The 27623-nt window shown below is 35.2% G+C and overlaps 1 protein-coding gene across 2 annotated transcripts in view; it reads right to left on the reverse strand.

The window, feature by feature from the left end:
- The window catches only part of LOC111061043 (semaphorin-1A), a 530166-nt gene that overhangs the window by 10945 nt on the left and 491598 nt on the right, over nucleotides 1-27623 (reverse strand). The window contains exons 6-13 of one of the 2 annotated variants that reach the window (XM_039422102.1): nucleotides 21849-21990; nucleotides 14681-14883; nucleotides 13443-13588; nucleotides 10621-10703; nucleotides 8613-8838; nucleotides 5617-5765; nucleotides 3725-3871; nucleotides 307-517 (exon numbers count right to left, since the gene is read on the reverse strand). In XM_039422102.1, the coding sequence (XP_039278036.1) occupies nucleotides 307-517; nucleotides 3725-3871; nucleotides 5617-5765; nucleotides 8613-8838; nucleotides 10621-10703; nucleotides 13443-13588; nucleotides 14681-14883; nucleotides 21849-21990 (1307 nt within the window). The remainder of the gene's footprint in view (nucleotides 1-306; nucleotides 518-3724; nucleotides 3872-5616; nucleotides 5766-8612; nucleotides 8839-10620; nucleotides 10704-13442; nucleotides 13589-14680; nucleotides 14884-21848; nucleotides 21991-27623) is intronic. The other variant, XM_039422103.1, reaches the window with a different exon arrangement.

Raw genomic sequence — 27623 nt, forward strand, 5'->3', positions numbered from 1 at the left:
AATCGTATAGGTTGCCCCCTCAATAGCCGATTTCAATTCCAAGTACGACACTAGCACTGCATGTGAGGCTATGCATCTTTAAGGTCTCTGGTAAAAAGTGAGCGAGTGATTCTGTGAAAAATCAAAATATTGCATCCCCGAAATTCATAAGTTGACGTATAGCCAGCTGTAAAATATACACACGATCATTTTAGAAAATTGTGTTCTGTTTATTAATAAATAAAAATAACGAACGAAGCTCGGTGCCCCGATATTTACTTTTATGGCAAATAAATGAATTTGAATTGAATTTGAATTTTGACTCACGTGTTAACATTCTGCCTCTGTTCAAAGTACTCGTACTCAGTGTCGGGGTAGGGCAGGTTGTCATCTTCATCCTTGTGACACTTGCGTCCACAGAAGTATCCGGCCAGGAAGCCGAACGCCAGTGCTGCCAGTGAGGCGGTCAGAACTGCCAGAACTAGTGTCTCTATCGAGTACTGGTTAGGCAGGCTTTCGGCTGTTGTCACTTGGGGTCCTACACAACAAAGATAATATTAATTTGTTAAATAATAATAATAATATAATAATAATAATAATAATATTAATTTGTTAAATGATAACATTCATCGAAATTGAAAAAAATGTTTCTCTCCAAAAACATAACTATTTACAAAAAATGTTGAAATACAATTATTTTAGAATAATATACTCCTCACCCACCTCACTATGCCAATAACATGAACATAAATAACTAACGTTTTGACTTCTGATTTATAATAAAGTCGAACCTCTCTATAACGAACCTGCACTTAACGAAATCCTCTATACAACGATTTTTTACCTGGTCCCATCACATTTTAGAGTTTTGGCTGCTTATTTACCTCTATCTAACGAATTTCGGACCTCTCAACAACAAAGTTTTCTCTTGACTTCAACATACAAAAGGTAGTGTGTATAGGAAGCAGACTGTAATTTTCAAGGAATTGCTTAGTTTCAGCATAAAAGCCAATAGACTAAAAATAATGGCAATTCAGGTAGGAAAACGATAGGGTGGTAGACAGTCAATAGGAATTGAAACACATGTCGGGAATTGAATGCAAGTTACTGGAAAACGAGTTCCAAGAACTTCATTTGTTGACCAGGAAGGTGAACGACTGGACTTTCCCATTCTTGCTTTTGTCACACATTTGAATTCTTTGAACTGACTATGATGATGATGGCTGTGACGAACCTGAGGAGAAGAATACGTCACATCAAGAAGTTCTAGAAGCTTTCAAAATTATCAGGCAAGGATTAAAACTGAAAACCAGATAACATATGTTCGACTGTTTGAATAGATGTGAGTCGTTTACTGAACATGATGTTTTATTAAAATGCAAAATTCAACCGAAAATTACTCACTTTTTTAAATAAAACATTAAAAAATAGGAAAGTTGAACTAAAATAGTATATTTTTATAGTGAAGTTATTGACAAAATTACCGTATTTTGCGTTTAATCAAATAGTAGTGTAAAAATTAGTAAAATAACTTTGGTGAATGAAGTTGAAAAATATTGCTACTAAGTATGTATTAAACTCTACTAATATTACAAATCAAGCTTTCTGGAAATAAATTGGTGAGTTCACTTTATTATATACTATAAATATTCACAAAACATGTTTTTTTTTATTTTAAACAGCATGAATTTTCAGATTCCCATATTAATATTGGCCTAATAGGTACCCTACCTACGTTTGCGATGATATGTTTTATGTACCATATTCATTTATTTACCGCCGTAATACGATATTACAAGATCCATAAGATCGTAGCAGTTTTCTTGACAGAACAACCTCTCAATAACGAATACCTCGCTGCAGCAAATTTTTTCTCGGGATGATCGACTTCGTTATACAGAGGTTCGGTTATATTTGAATATAGTAATGAATTTCAACACATTGCTTGTACAGCAGGTACGAAATATACATTAGTTCAAGAGTAAGTTTGGTTTGATTAATACCATACTTTCCATCGAATATAGAGTACGGTACAATTTAAGTTGTACAATTCCGTGCTTAATTTAAAATACTAGTAAGTAAGTTATTCTGGACTGAGAAACTTCGATTCCTTCTATGATAAACATGCCATAATTAATATACAGGGTGGCGCAAAAGTCACTGGACACTGATATAAACAAAGACTGAATTTATTTTTGATTACAAAAAATACTTAGAATTATCTTTTATGTTCAAAGTGTTTTCCGTCTTCATTAATATATCTTTCCAGTCTTTCGGGAACACTGTTACATACTTTTTGGCATAGCCTGGTATCACTGTCCAAACCTTCAAATGCGTCGTGTATGTAGTCTTTCAGTTCGTCGATTGTCTGAGGCTTTCGAGAATAAACAAAGTCCTTGACGACACCCCCTACGAAAAAGTCCATGGGCGTGATATCTGGTGAACGTGGAGGCATGTCTATATCTGCCCCTCGTCCAATCACTTTTCTGTGGAAAGTTTCGTTTGAATAATCGCGAACGTTAGTGGCATAATGTGGTGGAGCACCATCGTGTTGAAAGTAAATTTCTTGAAAGTTTTCAGCACACGTCATGAGTCCTGGTACCACGTAATTCTGAAGCATATCCAAGTATTTATCTCCTGTCACATTTCCTTCAAAAAAATATGGTCCAAGAACGCCAAATGATGATATTGCCCCCCAGACACTCACACCAGGTTGATTTAGTTGTTCTAACAAAAGATTTTGATTGTCAGTATACCAGTAAGTACAGTTATGTCTCTTTAACTTGTCCACTTAACTTGAAATTAGCCTCATCAGACCACACAATTTTATTGAACAAGTCAGGATCGTGTTTCTGTTGGTTAAGCATCAATTCACAAAATTGAAGACGTCGATCTGGATCATCTTCAACTAACCCATGTAGCAAACATGGAATGTCAACTTTGAAATTCTGTTTGTGTAATATTCTTTGCACAGACCTTCGTGATAAATCCAGCTCAGTTGCTAATCGTCTGGTTGATTATCGTGGACTGTTGGTCACAGCTAAACATACCCGCAACACATTTTCCTCAGTTGAGACTGTTGTTGGGCGGCCAGATCTTGGTGCTTCCATAACAGATCCATGTTGTTCAAATCTATCTCTTATGTCGTATACTGTTTGTCTAGATGGTGGTTTTGATGTAAAGTGTCTACCCCATTCATTAACAACTGCAGTAGCACCACTTTTATAAAATGTTTTTAAAGCGAAGATTCTTTCTTCTTTCGTTAACATCGTGACAACTGTTTAACAAAAAAAAAACTAATTCTGAAACTACAGCTTCGAACACGTCTCACAGAACACGCTTTCAAAAACTGACTAGATCGATTGTTGTGTTTGTCATTGCATGGTATTGCCAACTTGACGAGGCGTAATTATCAAGATTTTGTAATACCAACATCATGGGCTAAAACTATTGTACTACATCTTCCTGTTATTTTATTTTTTCTTTTAGCCAACTGTCCAGTGACTTTTGCGCCACTCTGTATATTTACACTTGAAAATTACTGTGTTGAAGAGTTGAAACGAGTAGTTTTGCAATAGAATAGAGAGTTACTTTAGGATTTTTTATTGTGTTTTGATAGTGGCTCTAAAGAGAAGAGTGGATAGCATAATATGTACGGTGGAACGCACTATTTCTTACTTAAGCAGAGCTGAAATTATTCTAGACTAAACAATTTTCAATCCAGATTTTTCCTGTGAAATCCTACCATTATAGTGATCTTCCTCCTCACGAGTCATGGTGAATACTTCGCCTTCAGGCGACTCCTTGCTGGCCTGGCCCGAGTGGTCTTCATTATAGGACTTATACAATGAAAAGCCACCATAGTTGCCAGCCTCCTTGTTCATCACTTTACCTGCAACAAACTCTGCATTAGAATTATAGGCATTTGAAAATATCACAGAATTGAAGAGATTTGAAATGTTGTCAAAAATAAACTTTATTTAAAAAAGTCAATGTTGTCAAAAATACACTTTATTTAAAAAAGTAGATCAATTTATTTATATTTGATGGAAAAAATTCTCTCACAAACAGCTCTCACATTCTGTGATATAGCGTGAATATTGATGTTGTGGATTTTTTCTATAATTGAAGAGATTTGAAATGTTGTCAAAAATACACTTCATTTAAAAAAGTGAATGTTGTCAAAAATACACTTTATTTAAAAAAGTAGATCAATTTATTTATATTTGATGGAAAAAATTCTCTCACAAACAGCTCTCACATTCTGTGATATAGCGTGAATATTGATGTTGTGGATTTTTTCTATAATTGAAGAGATTTGAAATGTTGTCAAAAATACACTTCATTTAAAAAAGTGAATGTTGTCAAAAATACACTTTATTTAAAAAAGTAGATCAATTTATTTATATTTGATGGAAAAAATTCTCTCACAAACAGCTCTCACATTCTGTGATATAGCGTGAATATTGATGTTGTGGATTTTTTCTATAATTGAAGAGATTTGAAATGTTGTCAAAAATACACTTCATTTAAAAAAGTGAATGTTGTCAAAAATACACTTTATTTAAAAAAGTGGATTTTTTACAACATTTCAAATCTCTTCAGTTATAGAAAAAATCCACAACATCAATATTCACACGCTATATCACAGAATGTTTTTTTCCATCAAATATAAATAAATTATCTACAGCAATTAATTGGGATATTCGTTCAATAATAATTATAGAAAAATTAATACTTAAGAATGACATTATCCGTCTCAGATGATTGGTTACATCTCCGGCATGTATCTGTTTCCAGGTTCTCCTTTATAATGTACAAGCCGTCAGGCTCGCTTCGCTCGCCATATCCGTCTAGCCAGGGGGCTCCGCCCCCTGGGCCCTTGACTGGATCGTCCAAGAATGAGATCAGCAGGCTCGCTTCGCTCGCCTGCATTTTTAATTTGTAGGAGGATCATATGTTAGGACGATCCAGTCGTTTATCCAGTTGATTAGGACGATCCTAATCTTGGTCCAGACTAAACGTCTGGCTAAACGGATATGGCGAGCGAAGCGAGCCTGACTGCTAGTAATATAATATTCCTAGGAATAGCTCTGATTGAAGTAGCAGTACCCAATCAATTTTTCCGCGATAAATGCATTCCAATCTTCAACTTGGTGCCAACCTAACAAAGTCAACTCAACTTAATGCCAACCTGACAAAATTATTAATTTGGTTACCAGTTAACAAGTGTTTCGAAGAGGTACTCTCTCTAGATTATAGTTCTATATTAACATATGGTATGGACATTATAATTAAGAGAATAAGAAGAATATACATGCTAAAAGACGAACTTTAAACCCTTAAAAACCACCCTTAGAGTTAAAATATTGCCAAAAGATTTCTTAGTGCGCCTCTAAAGGGCCAACTGAACATACCTACCAAATTTGAACGTTTTTGGTCCGGCAGATTTTTAGTTCTGCGAGTGAGTGAGTGAGTTAGTGAGTCAGTCAGTCAGTCAGTGAATGCCATTTCGCTTTTATATAAATAGATTATTATTGTTATTATATCTGTATAGAATAATTATGTATTTATGAATTTTTATTTTTCTGTATATTATTTTCAAACGAATAACTAAATAATCGTTGTATAACTCACTGGCAGGACATGCAGAATGCGAACCCGTGGCGACACTTTGATAGAAGACCTTCTCGTCGGTCCAACGAGCCCCGCCCGATCCCACCGATCGACACTTCGACACCGTCTTGTCCCACGCACAGTACGGGTCCTGCAGTGCCACGCACTCGCTAAAACAAGTATAAACAAATGCTAAGTAGAGGACAATCGAGTGCTAAAAACAGTACAACACAATAAGACTAGAAACAGTACAATCAAATGCTAAATGGAGTACAATGTAATGCGATGAAAAATTCAGTGGAAAAGGTTGGTAGAATATTGCACTGTCTTGTCTCAGGGGTAGTATGGGTCCTGCAGTGCCACGCACTCACTAAAACCAGTACAAACAAATGCTAAATAGAGGACAATCAAGGGCTAAAAATAGTACAACACAAAGAGACTAGAAGCAGTACAATCAAATGCTAAATGGAGTACAATGTAATGCGATGAAGAATTCAGTGGAAAAGGTTGGTAGAATATTCCACCGTCTTGTCTCAGGGATAGTACGGGTCCACGCACTCACTAAAAACAGTACAAATATACAATGAGACTAGAAGCAGTACAAGCAAATGCTAAATGAAGGAAAATCAGATGCTAAATCCAGTACAATAAAAGTTCAAAAGCTGTAGCATAGAATGCCAGAGACGGGACAAAATAATCCTAAAGACAGTGGAATAAATTGTTTAAATATTGCACTGTCTTATTTATTGTGCGGTATAGATCCTGCAGTTTTATTTATTATTTCATTTATTCACAATTATCACAAGAACGTCAAAATTTGAGTTTCACTCAAATGACAGGTGACATGTCAGTATAATCTAATAGTGCCACGCACTAGCTAAAAACAGTAATATAAAATGATATAATATGAATAAAATAATGCTTAATGTAATACAATCAATCGTTGAACACAATACAATAAAATTCCAAAAACAGTGGAAGAAGTTGATAAAATATTGCACTGTCTTGACTAATGTGCAGTATATAATATTTGGACAATTTAAGACAAAACTAGGAAATTGAAGAAGTTTTTGGCAATAGCCTGTTTTATCTTTTCCGAATACTGTATTGTTTACTCTATCCAATAAATAGCCTAAGTCCTGCAGCGCCATACTATTTAAAAACAGTAGACCAACACAATGAGACTAGAAACAGTAAAAGCAAATCAGCTGGAATCAGTACTTCAGTGTATAAATGTATTGGTAATGTAGTGCTGCACATTCACTGGAAACAGTAGAACAATACAATACTTGGAAACAGTAGAGCAATACAATGCTAAAAGGAGGCATGCTAAAGACATGCTTATAGCGCTTCTCGAGCCCCCACGGACTGGAGAACTCGCTCTAAATGCCACTGATATTATTCCAGATGTTCTATTGAAATTTACGTTTGTAAGCGATTCAATTTGGCTTACACATTATTTATTTTTCTTTCAAGATTAATGAATCTATCTAAACCATACATGATTATAATATTTATATTTATATTGAGCACGTATTCTTACCCGCCTTATAAATATTAATTATGATGTAACTGTAAGTAATTACTTGTTTTTGATGTTTCAGACTACGGCATGGTGCTGAAAACGGTGAACGTTGCAGAATTCCTTCACATAAATTAAATTAAATAGAAATGGGACAATTTGATGATAATTTAACTCAAACTTCAAGAAATTGAATTGTTTACACAACAAAAAAATTAAGAAGTTGGTTGATTCCAATGTTCAATAATATTGTGTTATGTTAGGCTACAATGTTGATGAAAGCATTCTAAATTTATCGTCGAACAAACTCACAAACGAACAACTTGACCCTCAAATCAAACGGACGTGTGTCCGATTAGAATGAAGCCACAATTCAAAGGAGGAGCTTGCTATTCTCGATCATCATTGATTATTATCATGTTATCCCAAATACTGGTATCGCCAGTAAATTTAATAGAGAACTGGTAATTGAAATTCATACATGAATAGTTTTGAACAATGAAATTTGACTATAAGAAGCTTTTATCTTAATAAATTCCCTCCCAGCTTAGTATTGAGACTTCTCATGCCTTTTATGTAATTTTCAACTATTCTCTACTTTCCCTTAATCTTTCCCTTACATCTCTACTCTGCTACTTTCTCTTTCCTTCCTCGCTCCCTGTTTCTCTTCCTGATTTTCTCAATAAATATCAGATAACAAAACTAAGTTGCATGTTATTCCATTATTTTTTCTTCTTTATTGTTAACCTTCCGGCAGTCGCGCTGTTGTAAAAAGTACAACAGTGTCAGTTTTTTTGCTGCACAAAACTATTGAATGGGGTGGTGTCAGTGAATGAGTCACCGATGCATTCCAAAACTTTCTCCCCATCACTCCACTGATTTGCAGTATCAACCGAGCAATGGTTCAGTCTCTAGGTGCCATTTAGTCGCGACAGTGCATAAGTAGTGCATATGATAGGGAAAGAGACTGCCAACGAACCAATATAACACAGAATTGTTGGCTTTGCTTGGTGTACCTTTTATTGGGCTACGAAAAGGTATTATTTTTCGTCAATGCCTTCTATAAACGGTAGCTGTTCAGGTTTATTGATGTAATATTAACTTTTCATTCTCGTTTAAAATAAAAAAATAAATTTTATTAAGTAGCAATGTTATTTAATCATGCCAATGTTCATAGGCGAAAAATAATCCAATGAGATGGAAATATTAATTATACAATTAATTAATGTGTTTCAACAGTAAACAGAGTACATAACACATAAAAAATAGGATGTTGTAAAAATTGCAACACGCGACTGCTCGTGTGATTGAGTAGGGCGCGACTTCCAGAATCATTGAACACTTGCCTTCTGCGATCAAGTTTTTCGAACCTTGCAGGGACTTCTCATTTTATATATCCATATTTAATGGTATCTCATTTTTCACTTAATATTGTATTTTATTTTCAATTTTAACTATGTTTTTCGCTGAAATAATGATTGATTGATTGACAAACCTGCAACCAGAGGTGACCTTGTCACAGCGATGTAACCTGAGCGACAACACTTCCGTGTCGGAGACGACAATCAGCCTGCCTTCCTGGTTGTCGGTGCGCATGACCTTGAGTGATCGTATGGACACGTTGGAGGGGAACACCTGGATCTCCTCAATGAGCACCGGATTCACGCGCTCTATTGAGTCGGCCGAGTCGGCGTTTACAGTTTTCAGCACCATGCCGTAGTCTAAACACACAAAAACAATTATTTTTATTTATTCATAGAACAATAATTTTGATAATGTGCTTATTTTATAAATGAATAAAGACAATAGATACAATCCAGGTGTAAACAGCAGGCATTCGTCCGAAACTGCTTTCAACCTTAATTTGAAATAAACAGTTCAGAGGTTATGTAGAGTTCATGATTTAATAATTCACACACAGTTTAAAGCCCAAAAAATGTAACACTATTTTGAATCTATCTGAGTAATTATTCACCTCAAAATCATATAACATAAAAATAGAAATCACAATTTAAAAAATATTCCCAGCTTTAAGCTGGGTTTACACCAAAGTTACTAGTAGTTCTGTGAACAGTAGACCTCGTGCTCAGTAAGTTACATTGACCTGTTGTTATGTTTTCTCAAAAATTAATAAATAATTCATCAATTTAAAATGTCTAGAGAAATCCTAAATAAATATAGAGCTTTCTGTCCTATCGTACCATGACGTGTCGTCCCGGAATGTGAGTGTGAGCGCTGTTATCAGGTCTGGCTGCAACTGTCTACAACGTTGATGGAAAGATACATTTTCAAGATGTTCGATGTTTTTGAACGGTAGTATTATAGTCCACTAGACAGCTGATTTATGATTAATAATTCTATATTCTGATTTTTACTATATTATTGGCGTATGAAGGAGGCTCCTTTTTCCTTTTATATTATCCTTGAAATGCAAAATTTCCAAAAACCTTATTTAAGCGTCGACGCGCAATTTAAAAAAGGAACATACCTGTCATATTGCATGAAAATCTATTACCGCGTTTCGCCGTAAATGCGCAACATATAAATATATAAACATATAAACATTTAAACATTAAGAGAAATGCCAAACCGTCGACTTGAATCCTAGACCTCACTTTGCTCGGTCAATAAAACCAAACATCACAATTTAAAAAAAATTATAAATTAACTAGAAATCAAGTTAAAAATAATGATCGCTCTACTTGAGCCACTACAGTTGGGAAGAAATATTGTAATTAGAAATAACTTCGGGTTTCAAGATTATTTATTAGTGTATTCTGATTGATTCCCAACGTTACTTGATCCCTTAACATCAATAGAATGATAGTTTTCAATTATTCCTCAAGACGCTTATGATATAAAACTTCAAATATCTTAATATAGAAAAGAGGGAAGATTTCATGTGGAGAAGGACCATATATTAATTCATTCATTTATTTTATAAAACACTTCAATCATAATACAATTATGACATTGGATGTAAAACTAGGCTGAGCCTGTACTATTTCTCTCTAAAAATTTTAATAAAATTTTAATGATGTCCAAAAGTTAAGGTTATGTAATCACACACTGCTTCGTCACTTGATTTTCGGTCCAGGAATAATGGTTTAGAAATTTTGAAGGTTGATTTTATACTCTAAATAAATCACAGAATGTATCTGTTAGATATTGAATAAATAATACTCTTCATTATCAACCAACCATCTTCATTTAATATAACTGTTAGATAATATATATATATATATATATATATATATATATATATATATATATATATATATATATATCTGTTACAATATATCTGTTATCTGTTAGATCTGTTGAATAAATAATACTCTTCATTATCAACCAACCATCTTCATTTTAATACATTCAAGACTGAACTGTTATTAACGTTCTGGTAACTAATATATTGAAATCATATGATAATGTTAAATATCATCTGTAACAGTATCACAATAAATTTAAAACTTAAGAAATAAATATCTCAATAAATTTCTCACCTGTTCCAATAAACAGAACATCATAAGCTTTTCCTCCGGGTGTTTTTATCTGTGGATCAACTGCGATCTGCGTGAACCTATAACTGTAAAACAAACGGTAAACTAATATTTTCAATCTACTTTCTTGTATTTAGTTAATTTTCACATAAGGACTAATGGTATCGTAATAATTCAATATCCTACTGCATATGAGAAAAATAGCAGTTTTAAATTATGGCTAAGGCCCACTTGTTAATAAGATTATTGGAAAGTAAGTTGAAGAAGAATCTTCTACATTATAATGCACTTCTATCATTAAATTACATCTCCTTCAAATACTCTTATTTATATTACTATCGATTTCAGAGTTCAAGCCTGTCATATGAGCCTCTAATTATTATTCATTAAAGTTATGGTTATAATTATTATTACATCAATTCATCATAAAATTCAACGAATTATACATACATTAAGAAAATAGGAGTTTCAAATTATGAAGCTAAGGTCTACTTGTTTTAAGAGCATAATTGGGGAGGAAGTTGGAGAAGATTCTTTTTCGTAATAGGTCTACATTTCTATCATTACATTCCATATCTTCTTTAAAAATTATGTATTTCCATAGCCACCTCTAAGAGCTTGTTCACATGACAGCGATTTACGCTCGGTTGTCGCTCGATTGGCAAATCGGTCGGTTTTCCAGCCTCGTACAAATGACAGCGATTCATGAGCGGTTTGCGCTCGGTTATGATAAATAATTACTAGGTACAACATCTATGTACTCAATCTTAATATCTTAATCTATGTACTTACTCTTAAACATATATTACTGCTCTGATCGAAACCGCTCAGTTGACTGAAGACATGTGTACGCTCTCATGCCTGCTCTAGTATATCGAGCCGCCCGGCAACCGAGCGGTTGTAGTCTGAGACTACAACCGCCGCGATTCGCCGGCGACTACTAAAACCAAGCGATGCATGTGTAGGGCACCATGTGTTTCCCTATACCTGGCAACCGCTCGGTTGGTCAACCGCGCGACAACCGAACGTAAATCGCTGTCATGTGAACAAGCTCTAATACTAGGCCCCGGCCTATGATATTGCAACGTCGCAGTGTAGGCCTAGAATCTAATACGAAAATTTTAAAGAAATATCAGCTGATAGGCCTACAATCTAATACATGATTGGTGAAAAAGATTAGCAGATATTTAAAAAAATATTTTTCACCAATAATGTATTAGATTCTAGGCCTACACTGCGACGTTGCAATATCGTAGGCCGGGGCCTTGTATTAGAGGTGGCTATGTTAATTCACATTACTATCGATTTCAGAATTCAAATCTATATTATGAGCCTCCAATCAATTAATTAATCATCAAATTAATCGTCAAAATGTTTTGACGTTTTTGTATGAATTTAAAAAGTACGGTAAGGTACGTATCTCAACTCAGAGAGATCAAATTCTCAATAACAGAACTATAGTCCAGGCAATGAATTCTCAAAAAAGGGTATAGAGGGAAAATTTTGAAAGACAATTATTGACCCAGCAATTCTGTTTAGTATAGTGAGGAGGTAGACATATCAAAGGTCCTAACCCCTACCCACTGTGCTAAGGGTAAACTTTCCCCTCTATAACCATTCGTTGACTGGACTACTTATTATACAAAAGTATGTATAAAAATATAATTTATTCGTACATTGATATATAAATTTATGTATAATAAGCCTATAAAAATAAAATAAAATTGTGTATAAAGCCGGGTCCACACTGAACAAATTTTCAACAAACATGATTGTTTGTTGAAACAGTTTGCGCAAATTTTATTATGTTTGACAAACAATGTTTGCCCATAGCCAGTGTGGACGCCAAACAAAATTATAAGCACTGAAGCTTTTTATGTTTTACAGCTGTCAACACTGAAAATGTTTGGGAAAACAGTAATTTTTTGATTGACAAACAATGATTGTCCAAACTTTTTAAAATGTTTGTCCACGAGCCCCTCAACGAACATGTATGTCGAAAATTTGTTCAGTGTTGACATGGCTTTAGTATTGTCATAGAGAAACAATAGCGTAAGTAGATATCCCATGGTATAGGGCGTTTATGTCGCAACTTTTACTGTTATCTCAAGCCGATAGTCCAGTCCACGTAGTTCTTTCCCGTGGCGCTGGTAGTCTCTCATATTGTGTCGTTCATACACTCTTACACGGTCAAAACAGTAAAAATCGATAATAATCGACAGTAATCGGCTTGAGATAACAGTAAAAGTTGCGATATAAACGCCCTATACCATGGGATATCTACTTATGCTATTGTTTCTCTATGCTATTGCTCTCTAATGGGAGCTCAGGGTACTACTGTAACTCATGCTGAGTTAATATATTTTGCTGATATTCTGGATTTTTTCCATAATTGGAAAAAGTTTTATTTTTGTCACATCAACATTTTTTAATAAATTTTTATGATGAACTTATTGTATGAATCAATAAAGAAATTGCATCTATGCATCACTAGAGCTGAAGATGTGTTGACTTCAACAGGAAACTGCATTCCAGAGTACACTTCTAATGTGAATGTGACAAAAATGAAATTGCGTTTTTCCAACCATGCTGACTTATTAATGCAGCTCTTACACCCGGTTGCACAAAAGTCTGTTAGCTTTTAATCCCAATTAGACGCCACGAGAACCAATCAGCAAAGTCTGTTAGCTTTTAATCCCCACGAGAACCAGTCAGATAAGCCTTCTTTTCTTTCTAAGGAAAACCTTCTATGATTAGTTCTCGTGGAATTTAATCATGATTAAAATTTAACAGGCTTTTTTGCAACCGGGCCTTACTGTACTTACTGAAAACTAGTGCGTATGATGATAGGCTGCCTGAAGAATGAAGGCACAGACTCGTCCATGAGAGAATGGGTCTTGATGAAGTTCAGTGTCAGATCCGGCAGAGTGCGCGAGTCATTCACACATTGACCGGGTCGAGGGTCAGGCACCTAAAAAATAATTATATAAATTATCACAATCTAATCACATCAATCTGATTTATAACTTCAAAATATAAACCAATCATATTGATTGAAAGAATAAAGGGATGATTATTTCATGTGAGGAAGTAATTTCATCTTGGTTGAAAGTAAGGACACATAACTTTGAATTATTATTTGCCACACAGCACAGAAAGCAGCTGTTTTCCAGTCCCTACGTAGATCTGAAAGACTTTGTTTGCAGACGACTCTCGTCTGATGTAAGAAATAGGTTTCTTTCCGGCCTAGGCCGGAAAGAGTACTCTTTCCAGCTGCTAACATGGAAGTCCGTAGTTAATAAGTCATCCGCTAGATTGGGCGAGGGTCAACTTTCTTCATCTGAAGTCGCCATTATTTCAGTTCGAATTTCGAATCAAACTAATTCAGCATTTGCTTCGCAACCATTTTTATTCAATTATTTATTGTTGATTAGCGCATTCCGAATTTTCAAAAATGCTTGAAGATGACGACGCCCGTGATATTCCAAGTGAAATTTTAAAAGAATCTGAAATCCTGACTGCAAATCTTCTACCACTAAAATCAAGAGATAGGTACATTAATGAGTATTCTTTATTTATTTTGTCAGCAATACCTGCAGTGTGGCGAAAAATATCGTTCACACCACAGGCAAAAATGTTTTTCCGGCTCTCAATCTTTTCTAGTCCTCGGCCTACGGCCTCGGACTTAAAAACCGATTTCTAGCCGGAAAAATCTCATTTTCTGCTCTAGGTGCGAAATATACGATATAAGTAGCCCTATTGAAATACTTTATTAGAGAATTGGATAGTTTGTTGATCTGCAAATATTTAACAAATATGGATCTTGTCAATATAGATTATTATATCTTAATTATACGGAACTACGTGTACCCTTTCCATACTTCTTTAAATAGTACTCAAATATTTTAGACACTTGAAAAATGGTTTAAAAATGTTCAAGTTTCAAATATTTTTGACACTTGGAAATGGCATGAGTTGGACTTCTAGTGTTTATGTAAAAAATTATAAAAAAGAGTACTAGCTATTTGAACTATCCTATTATTATTTAATATTTCAAGAGTACCTTGACACTCTGCACAGGCAGCCAATTGGAGTTGAGCTCAGACTGCTCCTTGAAATTTCCCTCGAAAGTGTCGCTGATGTCTTGTAGGGCGAACGCACACACGGCGGATCCGCCGATGCTGTTGGCCGGCGTTGTGAACACGGCGTACAGCAGTTGGGTGGATACCGAACCATATGTGCCTTCTATCAACTCAGTTGTCGACTCTGAAATCAGACAAAAATATCGAGGAATTGTGTGAAATATCTTCCAACTATTTTCAAAATATATTACAATAAAAAATCTCAAGTACCCTTTTCCAATGATGCCAGGTAACTAGGTATGACTTTAGATGCAGAGCTTCGCTGGAAGGTCCATGTTAAGAAGAAGAGAGAAGAGCTGGGAATAAAATACAAGTGACTCTGGTGGCTGATTGGAAAGAACTCCATCCTGTCGATTCCAAACAAAGTACTCCTGTATAAGCAGATTCTAAAGCCAGTATGGACGTATGCTATACAACTTTGGGGGTGTACCAAGACAGTAACATCAAAGTCATACAACGCTTCCAAAACAAGGTGCTGAGAAACATTGCTGATGCTCCTTGGTACGTCAGAAACAGCGACCTTCACAGAAACCTGCAAGTCGACCTGGTATGCAGCGAAATCCAGAGGCATGCAGAGAAACACGAGGCTCGACTCCACCAACACGACAACATCGAAGCAATCCAGCTGCTGGAAAATGATGGATTGGTGAGGAGGCTGAAAAGGAAGAAGCATTTGAACTGGTCTAGTGCTGATTCAAGTGTCTTGTGTCCAGTGAAAAGCAGAGCAGTGGAAATGAGTGAAACCACCTGTGTAGTACAGGCATAAGCAGTGTACTAATAATATTAGAATTTGAATAGGAGACCCTATGGAGGATTCTCTTGTATGAAGTATTCATTAGTATTATAGGACAGAAAAAAGTTGCTCATTAGTCCCTAGACTAGATAGCAATGTATCGTTGAAAATAAAAAAAAGAAAAAAGTACCCTTTTGAAATGACCACCATTTATAAATGTTTTCTTTGAATCTAGCACGTAACCCGTGCTTCGCAAAAGGTCTATACTCTGTCCAAACAGGCATGAGCTCTGAAGGATTAGGCCGACCCTCCTGCTACTCACACACACAAGCGCATTCTCCTTTTGTGTGTGTGAGTAAAAGGACGGTCTGTCTACCTGTATACTACGTAGTATACATAGTATATCAATGGCGCAGGTAGGCCGGGCGTGTGTGCCTGCGCGTGGGGGAGCGAGGGTCGGCTTAATCTTTCAGGGCTCATGGAAGTTTGGACAGACTATAATCAAAGACTTGGAGGATTTAAAATACGCCTTTAACCATCCTCGGTAAATAAAGAATCTATATGTAAAATTCCAAGTTAATCAGTCCAGTAGTTCATACATGATGATGCGTCATTCGTGAATTTCCTATCCCGTACGTGTATAAGTCAATTCTTTTCTTCAATATATTATTGACTAGCAGGTAACCCGTGCTCCGCAAGGGTCCAATAAAAACTTGTTGAGTTTAAAATATGCCTATAACCATCCTCGGTAAATTAAGTATCTATAAGCAAACATTAGTTTGTATAATTAAGTATGAGTTTGCAGTTCATCTGTTCCATTATCTCTTAATAGACTAGTAGTTCTGTGAACAGTCGACCTCACGCAGTATTATCATACACACGTACCTGATTGAAACTATAGACCTTATGGAAATACAGCAATAGACTGGCTTCTCCACACATCTGTGTAATGACTTGTCAGCTGATTTATGATGAATAATTCTATAGTCCGACTTTTACTCTAATATTGGCGTATGAAGGAGGCTCCTTTTTCCTTTTATGTTATTCTTGAAAAGCAAAATTTTCAAAAACCTTGTATATACGTCGACGCGCAATTAAAAAAGGAACATACCTGTTAAATTTCATGAAAATCTATTACCGCGTTTCGCCGTAAATGCGCAACATATAAACATATAAACATTTAAACAATCATGCCCCGTTCCACCAACCTTCAAACATTTAAACATTAAGAGAAATGCCAAACCGTCGATTTGAATCTTAGACCTCACTTCGCTCGGTCAATAAATACATCGAATCTTTGTCTTTTTCCCGTTGAAGCTACTCTTGAATATAAATAAAAAAAAAATCCAAGTACGCTTTTTAAAATTGTTTACTGAAAACATGTTTCGGCTATATGATGCCATTATCAAGTCTTGATAACTTGATAATTGCATCATATAGCCGAATCATGATGTAGTAAACAATTTTAAAAAGTTTACTTAGATTTATATTAACATTGAATCTTTAGTTTTGTCTGATCATGTTTCAAAAACTCAACTAATATAACATTTATTGACCGAGCGAAGTGAGGTCTAAGATTCAAGTTGACGGTTAGGCATTTCTCTTAATGTTTAAATGTTTTTATGTTGCGCATTTACGGCGAAACGCGGTAAATCTAGATTTTCATGAAATTTGACAGGTATGTTCCTTTTTTAATTGCGCGTTGACGTATATACAAGGTTTTTTGAAATTTTGCATTTCAAGGATAATATAAAAGGAAAAAGTAGCCTCCTTCATACGCCAATATTAGAGTAAAAATCAGACTATAGAATTATTCATCATAAATCAGCTGCCTAGTGGACTATAATACTACCCGTCAAAACATCGAACATCTTGAAAATGTATCTTTCCATCAACGTTAGTAGACAGTTGACTATTTAATATACCCGTTCAAAAACATCGAACATCTTGAAAATGTATGTTTCCATCAACGTTGTAGACAGTTGCAGCCAGACCTGATAACAGCGCTCACACTCACATTCCGGGACGACACGTCACGGTACGATAGGGCAGAGAGCTCTATATTTATTTAGGATTTTTCCTAGACATTTTAAATTGATAAATTATTTATTAATTTTTGAGAAAACATCACAACAGGTCAATGTAACTTACTGAGCGCGAGGTCTACTGTTCACAGAACTACTATTTACTTTTGAGTTAATTTTCTTTGAAATAATTTGAATTAATGCACCTCTCGAAAAGGTCGTAATGGAACTCTTTTCATTAATTAGTTCGAATTGAAGAAATATTAAACTTGTCAAAAGTTCTCAATTAGCTGTGATTATCCGAATCCATTCAACTAATATAAGTTCTGAAATTATAATGCCCTTTTCACTTTTCTATATTCAATTTTCAACTTTTCCGCAAGCTGAAAAGCCTTGATGGAAATTTTTGGCCGGCTGAGAAGTCTGTTCAAGAATATAACGAGAATTTGAGACGTTAAGCCTACCGGAATTATGAGTTATTCCAAGTTCGTAGAAGTTATCAGAGTGGATTCAATCCATCATATTTTTGTCCACATTTTCGGCTTTTCTTCTTCTTCTTCTTCTTCTTCTTCTTCTTCTTCTTCTTCTTCTTCTTCTTCTTCTTCTTCTTCTTCTTCTTCTTCTTCTTCTTCTTCTTCTTCCTCTTCTACTTCTTCTAGTCTGACAGAACTGACACTCCCTTTAAGAGGTAACCAGCCATCTTTGGGGTTATCAATTTTCTTCTTCTCTCCCATTTTCCTTTTCTTCTTCCCACTATCTTCTCTTTGGTCTACTCATTCGTCTCCAGTACTCTTCCACTTCTTATCGTCTTTATTTATTATTTATTTATTTATTATTTATTTATTATACTTTATTATGTTTCTCATGTTTTCCTTTTACAATCTTCTAATCTCTCAGCTTCTTCCAAATTGGTCATTTTTCATTTCGCTTCTTCTATTCCTTCTTCTGCTACTTCTTTTCCTTTTTCCTTTTCGCTGCATCTAATTCTTATACCTCCACTCTTCTTCCAGGGCTTTTTTGTGTTTTCATAGCTTCTAATAGTTCCTTCCAGTTGATCTTCCACTCTTCTGCAAAACATTTGCTTTTCTCTTCCTCTTCTCCTTCTTCTCCTCTTTCTCCTCCACCTTCTTCTTCTTTTTTTCTTCTTCTTCTTCTACTTCCTCTTCAATTTCTCCTTCTACTCCATCTCTTACTCTTTTTCTTCCTCTCCCTCTTCTTCCTCTTTATCTTCTCCCTCTACTCCTTCTCTTTATTCTTCTTCTTCTTCTTCTTCTTCCTCTTCCTCTTCTCCCTCTACTCTTTCTCTTTATTCTTCTTTTTCTACTACTACTTCTTCTTCTTCGTCTTCTTATATTGTATATATAATACAATATATGTAATACAATATATATATATGACATTATCTTAAGTATTGTAATCTACATAAATAAAGTACTCAATCAATCAATCAATCTTCTTCTTCTTCTTCTCCAAATTCCGAAAAAAATTATATTCCAAGATCTGCTAGTAACAGTACATTGACAACCTCCCAACAAAACCTTTAAATTCTACTTCAACTTTTATCTTCATTTATGATGAAGATAATTCATCATCTAATTCAAACATGGGGTGAAATTGAAACATTTCAATAGAACTGCATCAGCATAAATCCAAACACCCTTCCATTTAAACTTGAGTTGTTTCTCAAAGGTCTTGAACTCTGCGAAGGGCAAGGGAGTTGCCAATTTGTCTCAGGAGATAGTCTACATGAAAGGAGAAGTTTCATTCGATGAAAATGAAAGGTGGGAGAAAGATCGGAGGAAAGAGAAAAAGAGGAAGAAAAACGATGAGGAAAAGAGGGAAATAGAGAAAGAGGAAGAGAGACTGACTAAGAGAGAGAAAGAGAGAATAAGAGAAAGAGAGAGAGAAAATAAGAGAAACAGAAAAGAGATACTGAATAAGAAAGAGAAAATAGAAGAGACTTAAAAGAGATACTGAATGAGAGAGAGAAAGAGAAAACAAGTGAGACTGAAAAGGAAGTGAAAGAGAGAATGAGGAAGAGACGGGGGAAGTGAGAGAAAAGAGACTGGAGAAGAGAGGAAAAGAGATAGAGAAAGAGCCAGATAGACGATGAGGAGAAGAGGTAGAAAGAGAATGAAAAAAAAGATTTAAGGAGAGAGAGAAAGAGATACTGAGAAACTGTAGAGAGAGAGAGAGTAATGGGGAACGAGGAGAAGACGAATAAAGAGAAAAAGAAACTGAAGAGGAGATTAGATTAGATTACTGATCTAAGGAGAGAGAGAGAGAGGAAGAGGAATAAAGACAATGAGGAAAAGAGAAAGGAAGAGAAAGTGAAAAAACTGGTGGAGAGTGAGAGGAGGAGGAGGAGAAGAAGAAAGAATGAGAAAGAAAAGTTGGAGAGGGGGAGAGGCAGCGAGTGAGGGAAAAGAGAGAGTAAGGAAGAGACGGGGAAAGAGGGAAAGAAAGAGAGACTGGAGGAGAGAAAAGAGAGAAGAGGAAAAGAGAGAGCGAGGAAGGAAAGGAGGAGAGGAGGAGAGACAAGTTGATTCAAATGAGAGCAAAGAAAGAAGAAGGAATAGAGGAAGAAGGAGAAAGAGAAAAAGGTACTGAAGAAGAGAGAGTGAGGAATAAAAGGAGGAGAAGGGAGAGACAGTGAGTGAGTGAAAGAGGGATTGATTAATTGTTTCATTTTTCTCCTGACAAGGTTAAAACCATTAAATTTTGGTTTCCTCTACCACCCAATCAGGCCAACGCAATTATTACATAGCATCAATATAAGTAGTCTACTTCTAAAACAACAACATAATGAGGATGAGAATGAGGAATAGAGGGAGAAAGAGAAATACAGACTGAAAAGAGAGAGTGAGAAAGAGAAAAAAGAGAGAGAGTGTGGAGAAGAGGAAAGAGAGAAGCAACTCAAAACCTCACGTATGTCGAAATTTGAGAGATCACGGTCCGGAGCGTACCGTACAGGTTCAGCTAGAGCACAAAGTTTGTTCTCCAGCCGGCACAAAGTTTGTGCACTCGACTTGAGGGTGACAGATGTAGCAAAAAGCAAGACAGGAATACAGGTTGGATAAGGAGAGTGATAAAGCAGAGTGTAACAAATTGAAACTGATAAAGTTTGAGTGTGGTCCGATGGGTTGACACATCCTAATAGAGTAGGACTTGAATAAAACAGAGCTCTGTTCACTTGAAAGCAACAAAGGAATATCAAATAATGTAATTGTGATCTTAGACCAGTTATAGAATAGACACGGCTCATTGTATATTCATACTGAAAGTCGATGAAGCCAACATCTACAGCCAAATCCACCCATCTTGACGTCACAACAGTGACGTCACGCATCGTAAAGAAATCATAGAAAATTTTATTTTGAGTTTGTTGTGTAAGTGTTTGTGGTGTGTAACTTACATTGTTGTTGAACAATGCATTGTTGTTAGCTTGGTTGTGACGTCAAGATGGGTGGATTTGACAGTAGATGTTGGCTTCAGAGGCTAGACTTCCCAGCGTGTCTATTCTATAACTGGTCTAAGATTGTGATTGTATCCAGCATATATTAATTTTTGTCATAGTCATTCAATCTCAGCTGTTTTCAATGCATCAAATCAAGCCGGTAAACAGTTGTTTGCAGAACAAATAAACATATGATTCTCATTACAGCATACTCTACTGTAATGAAACCATATGTTTTCTTTACAGTCGAGAATGTTTCCTAGCTCCGAAATGGGAACAGCAAAACTGCTACAAAGAAATAATCTTCAGCGCTCCAGGTGGAAGTTTTGTCAACTTACACAAAATTCCTGACACGAAATTTGTAAACTAGGTTATTTTATAAGAGATTTATCAGAGATTGACAATGGTGTAATAACCGAAACAGGTCTTTCTAAGTATCAATAAATCTGTGGTTTTTGACAATTTCTTAGTCTTTTTCATTCAAAACTAGGTTATGTTAATAAAATGCATGTAGTAGTCTAACTTCAGCACAAGCAGGTAATAAATGTTTTCTATTTCTCAATTCTTTTTCTTTAGATTATTATGACAAAAATAGTGTATGCTACTTGGACGTGAATCCCTTCTGCAGTGCTAACGCCTCGACTAGAAACATCATTCTCGCCTGTAAATGCCCCTTCCCATCCATGTGACGTAAGATACTATTTTTAATTTTGATTTTTCAAAACCAAATTTATGTATTTCATGTATTACTGTATATTGTTTTTTGTTCTTGTGTTTTTTGTTCCAGTGAGGTTAGTGGATCAAAATTCAGTGTATTGTATTGCTTTATTGTTCCTGCAAAATCAGTAAATTGAATTTGAGTTGAAAATACTCACGAATTTCGTTGAAGTAGAAGGGAAAGTCTCCCTGAACAGAGCAGTTGAGTCTTGATTTGAGGAATGAAGTCCAACGGTTGCGAAATCTATGTGGACCACCTCGGTCGTATTTACACACCCTGGCCACCCTCGAGAACACAGACTGCAAAAAAAACATAAAAATATATTATTACAATGTATAAAAATACAAATTATTTTATCTATTTATTCCATTTGGCGACAAAAATTTAAATTCAAATTTATTTCCACAAAGTACAAACATTCAACTATAAAATACAAAAGCAAAGCATTACAATCAATTCAAATAATGAACATTCCTCACTAATAAATTGAACAATAATAGTATTAATACTTCTATTACTAACAAGTAAGAGGTATAATGTACAACCAAACTGAATGGATTGATGATTCTTTATTCTTTATTTAGTTTTATTTGATTATAGTTTCAGATTGAAGATTTGGTGTTGAAATTGAAGTGAACATAACCTACATAATATTTGACGATTTGTGACAAATCAGGAAATTGAAGAAGTGTTGGGCAATAGCCTGTTTTTTCTTTTCCGCTAGTGTATTGTTCGCTCTATCTAATAAATAAATAAATAAATTTATTGATTTATACAAAAAGTACATTATCAAAATAATAGGGAGAGGAAAAATAAGGTAACCTTGTGCTATTCTTCTCCCAAATTTAGATAACACATAGTCCGAAATGGGTTATCTTGTAGTTCTTCAATTCACCAAATTATCATATTATCCTATCCTATACTATTAAACGAGAAATTTCTGTTTATTGACCGAACGAAGTGAGGTCTAAGATTCAAGTCGACGGTTTGGCATTTCTCTTAATGTTTGAATGTTTAAATGTTTATATGTTGCGCATTACTGCGCGAAACGCGGTAATAGATTTCCATGAAATTTTTCAGGTAGTCCTTTTTCAATTGCGCGTCGACGTATAAACAAGGTTTTTGGAAATTTTGCATTTCAGGATAATATGAAAGGAAAAAGGAGCCTCCTTCTACGCCAATATAGGTAAAAATCAAACTATAGAATAATAATTAATCATAAATCAGCTGACAAGTGATTACACAGATGTGTGGAGAAGCCAGTCTATTGCTGTATTTCCATAAGGTCTATAGTTTCAATTAGGTACTTGAGAATGAGAATACTGCGTGAGGTCTACTGTTCACAGAACTACTAGTATGTTTAGATGTTTGGATGTTTGGATGTTTAGATGTTTATATGTTTATATGTTTGTATGTGACCGGATCTCGAAAAACGGCTCCAACGATTCTCACGAAATTCAGAACATAGTAGGTTATAATATAAAAAACCGATTGCACTGGGTCTCATCCCTGGGAAAACTCGCCGAAGGACATTAAAAGGATAAATATTATCCATACTTGGAAGAACAGCTGATAATAATTTCGTCGTATGTTGATGATGGAAGTGATAGTGAGCGAGTTCATGTTGTGGGACTGTGTCAAAATTATGACTCTGTTGAACTTCTAATCATTCAATCAGGTACTTAGTGCCGGTTGCAAAGAAGCCGGTCTATTTTCAATCCAGATTAATTCCAGTATATCTATCTTTTTGAAATGGTCTTCTCTGATTTGGTTCATGTGAGATTAATCAGGATTAAAATTTAACCGGCTTTTGTGCAACCGGGTCTTTGTGAGGGAAATTTTTGCATTCCTCTGGGAATTAATCTCAATTTACTGTGATTAGATAGAACATTTCTGTATGAATCTGAATGAATGTTATTATAATTTCTTCTTTCTAAATAAATTCTTTATGCTTTTGTACTCTAGAGCGAAGCTCGGTCCCCGATATTACTATTATTAGGCAGATTGTATTTTGTGTTTTTATATGTTGTTAATTGAATTGGAATTGGAAGGCAGAATTAGTATCTTTCAAGAATTCAAAGACATTTTTCTCATAAATTAAGCATTATTGTACTGAAGTATGATATTTTTACTTTCCTTGCCCAATTACCATAGGTGAGGAAAGTATTGCTTTCCAAAAAAAATTAAGGTACCCCAATTTGTAAATTTCTATACGTTTCACGGTCCCCTGAGGCCAAAAACATGATATTTGGGTGTTGGGCTGTGTGTGTGGGTGTGTGTGTGTCTGTGAACACGATAACTCCATTCCTAATTGACCGATTGACTTGAAATTTTAAACTTAAGGTCCTTATACTATAAGGATCTGACAATAAGAAATTCAATAAAATTCAATTCAAAATGGCGGAAAATGGCTGAAAAACCATGTTTTTCACGGTTTTCTCGAAAACCGTTCTAACGATTTTCTTCAAATTTATACCCTAGATAACACAAATTTATAAGCCCTATCAAACTGACATGAGTCTCATTTCTGGAAAATTGCAGAAGCTCCGTAATATTCCTGATAAGAATGAATTTTGTTAAATTTCTATCACGATTTTCTCAAAAATGACTTGACCGTTTTTTTTTAATTCATACCCTGTATAGTTATATATCAGCTCTATTAACTGGCATGAGTCTCCTCCCTGAGAAATTAACAGGGGGTCCACCCCATCCTTGAGAAATTTCCTTCTCGTGCGTGAGGTAGGTAGGTAGAGCAGTTTATTCAAAAGAACCCATGTCGATATTTTATTTGTAGAACAGCTGTTTTGACAACTTTTAAAAAATCCTCAAATTTCATAATTCAAACAAAGGAAAATGTACTCTGAACACAATCACAATAGTATAATCGTAGTTTTAATTATTTAGCCGCCAATCGGCATAATGTTATTCCCTAAATTATCCTCGTTAATGAGGCTTATAGATCAATGAGCAAGGAAAGTTGTGTGAGTGTACCACACCAGATTTTTATCTTCTGTGTTTTTGTTTGTTATAAATACAACTGCAAATAGAATTGAAATACATCTTGTGATGTTATCTCCCTTTCATTGAGAAGACAACAGAGGTCTTCTCGAGAGAATACAGGTCATTCCAAGTTACACGTCTCGAGCACTTCGGCTTCCTTCCACTGACACTAGCACGGCAAAGAAGAAAACTTTACTTTCTCAAGAAAACTCTCTGATTTCCTCTCAGTCCTATTCAAAAACCTCCTCAATTTGAATCTTAAAAGACACTTTATATCCGATATTAATAGAAGTACGCCTGCTAATGCTTTCTCAGCGTCGCATTTAGGGATTTCGCCCTTTATAAAGACAGGGCTGAATAGGGAAGGAATAGGGGAGGAATAGAGCTGACTGCGGCTAAGATTAAGGGATTTTCCCTTCTCCTTCCTAATCGACCTTCACCCTTCCGCCACCGATTAATCCCTTAAATACCTAGAAAATTCCCTCATCGGCGAGATTGTCCCTGAAGTCCTGTAAATTTCGCGTTTAATCCCTATTCATAGTTGATAATTCCACGTCATTGGCATTTATATTCCCTCTTAATGAAGTCAGGGAAAGGGGTGATAAACAATCAAGGCTACTGCAAGTTTTCTTGAAATTCGAACTATATTGAGGTACACGTTATTATGGCAGTGGATAAAGACAGGAAAACAGTGTTGCCGATTCTCTGCCTTGCTTTCTATAGAGGATACTGTATATCTCATGTGATAATGACTGTTGGAAATTATTAATATTATTGAATAAAAATACTAAGAAATTGTCAAAAACCACAGATTTATTGATACTTAGAAAGACCGGTATCGGTTGTTACACCATTGTCAATCTCTGATAAACTAAAACAAAATACAAGAGCAGCAAAATTTATACTAGTAGGCGAGTACTGCTATTGGTCAAGGGCATGAACGCCTGCCATTGGCCCAGCTAGACAGTCTCCTCCCACTTAACGGTGTCACAAAATGGCGGCTTAAGCAACAGACCATGATAACAAAATTCACTTTCAGTACAAAATAAGAACCAAGGAAACAAGTAAAATATAATAAAACAAATTTGTAAATGAAAATATTATTGACACCGTTAAGTGGGAGGAGACCGTGTAGCTGGGCCAATGACAGGCGTTCATGCCCTTGACCAATAGCAGTACTCGCCTACTAGTATAAATTCTGCTGTTCTTGTATTCAGTTTGAGTTTATGAAGGATTGACAATGGTGTAACAACCGAAACCGTTCTAATTACCAATAAATCTGTGGTTTTTTGACAATTTCTCAGTATTTTCATTTATTATGAATAATTACCATAATATCAACTTCTCAACTACACAAAAAAAAGATTAATATTATATTTCAATCGCCGGGAAAATATATTTTTCAATGATTCAATTATAAGTTTGCATGAATCAGATCAAATACTCTCTTTATAAATGTACATTGTAAAAACGATCTGGCAACGTTGCAGAGCCTAGAAAAGGATAGTGCTATCTACTTTGTCGAATACTATACAAGGATAGCGACACCAATGTTAATCAAATACTGCCATTATAACGTGGACCTCATTGAAGCCTTTACTTCCTGAATTAGAATTCTACAATAATTGAAAGGGAAAACAAAATTTTGAAAGTTTGCTCTAACCTTTGTTTCATTCTGTATTTTGTTATTTTATTGTGTAGTAGTCTGTTTTCTATTTTGTAATAATTGTTTTTGTTTCTGTATGCATTGTATGACAATATCCTATTATATTAAGCGAGCAATTCCTGTATTTATATATCTGGTTATTTTTATATCTGGCTATTTATGTTTAACGGATCTCGAAAACGGCTGTAACGATTTTCACGAAATTTGGAACATAGTAGTTTAATGATATAAAGATTCGATTTCACTAGATCTCATCCTTGGGAAAACTCGCTGAACGACATTAAAAGGATAATTCATCCTTGGCTGAAACAGCTGTGGATAGTGAAAAGTGAGTGAGCGAGTGAGTATGTGAAAAATCAAAATATCGTATCCCCGAAATTCATAAGATGACGTATAGCCAGCTGTGAAATATAAACACGATACTTTTAGAGATTTGTGTTCTGTTTAAATCCTATACTATTAAACGAGCAACTTCTGTTCATATGTTTAGATGTTTATATGTTTGTATTTCACCGGATCTCGAAAACGGCTCTAACGATTCTTACTAAATTCAGAAAATAGTAGGTTTATAATATAAAGATTCGATAGCACTAGGTCTCAGCCCTGGGAAAACTCGCTGAAGGGCATTAAAAGGATAATTATTATTCATCCTTGGAAAAACAGCTGATAATAATTATTTCTACGTCTGTTGGTGATGGAAGTGAGTAAGCGAGTTCATGCACTACCTCCGTAAACAAAGCCGTAGTGCATTCGTGTGACGTCAGCACAGGTAGGGCACCTACACCAATAAAAAATTCGTTGATTTCAGCTGATCTATATCAGCTAGAGTTTCTATTGGTGTAGGAGCCCTACCTGTGCTGACGTCACACGAACGCACTACGGCTTTGTTTACGGAGGTAGTGGTTCATGTGTGGTGGGACTGTGTCAAAATTATGACTCAGCTGTTGAACTTTTGTAATCATTCAATCAGGTACTCAGTGCCGGTTGCAAAAAAGCCGGGTTATTTTCAATCCTGATTAATTCCACTACATACATCTTTTTGAAATGGTCTTCTCTGATTTGGTTCACGTGAAGTTAATCAGGATTAAAATTTAACCGGCTTTTGTGCAACCGAGCCTTTGTGGGAGAAATTTTTGCCTTCCCTCTGGGAATTAATTTCAATTTACTGTGATTAGACAGAACATTTCTGCATGAATTTTATTAAAATTTCTTCTTTCGTAATAAATTTTTTATGCTTTTGTACTCCAGAGCGAAGCTCGGTCCCCG

This window comes from Nilaparvata lugens, chromosome 2 (genome assembly GCF_014356525.2).
Source record: "Nilaparvata lugens isolate BPH chromosome 2, ASM1435652v1, whole genome shotgun sequence".
NCBI classification, from domain to species: Eukaryota; Metazoa; Arthropoda; class Insecta; order Hemiptera; family Delphacidae; genus Nilaparvata; species Nilaparvata lugens.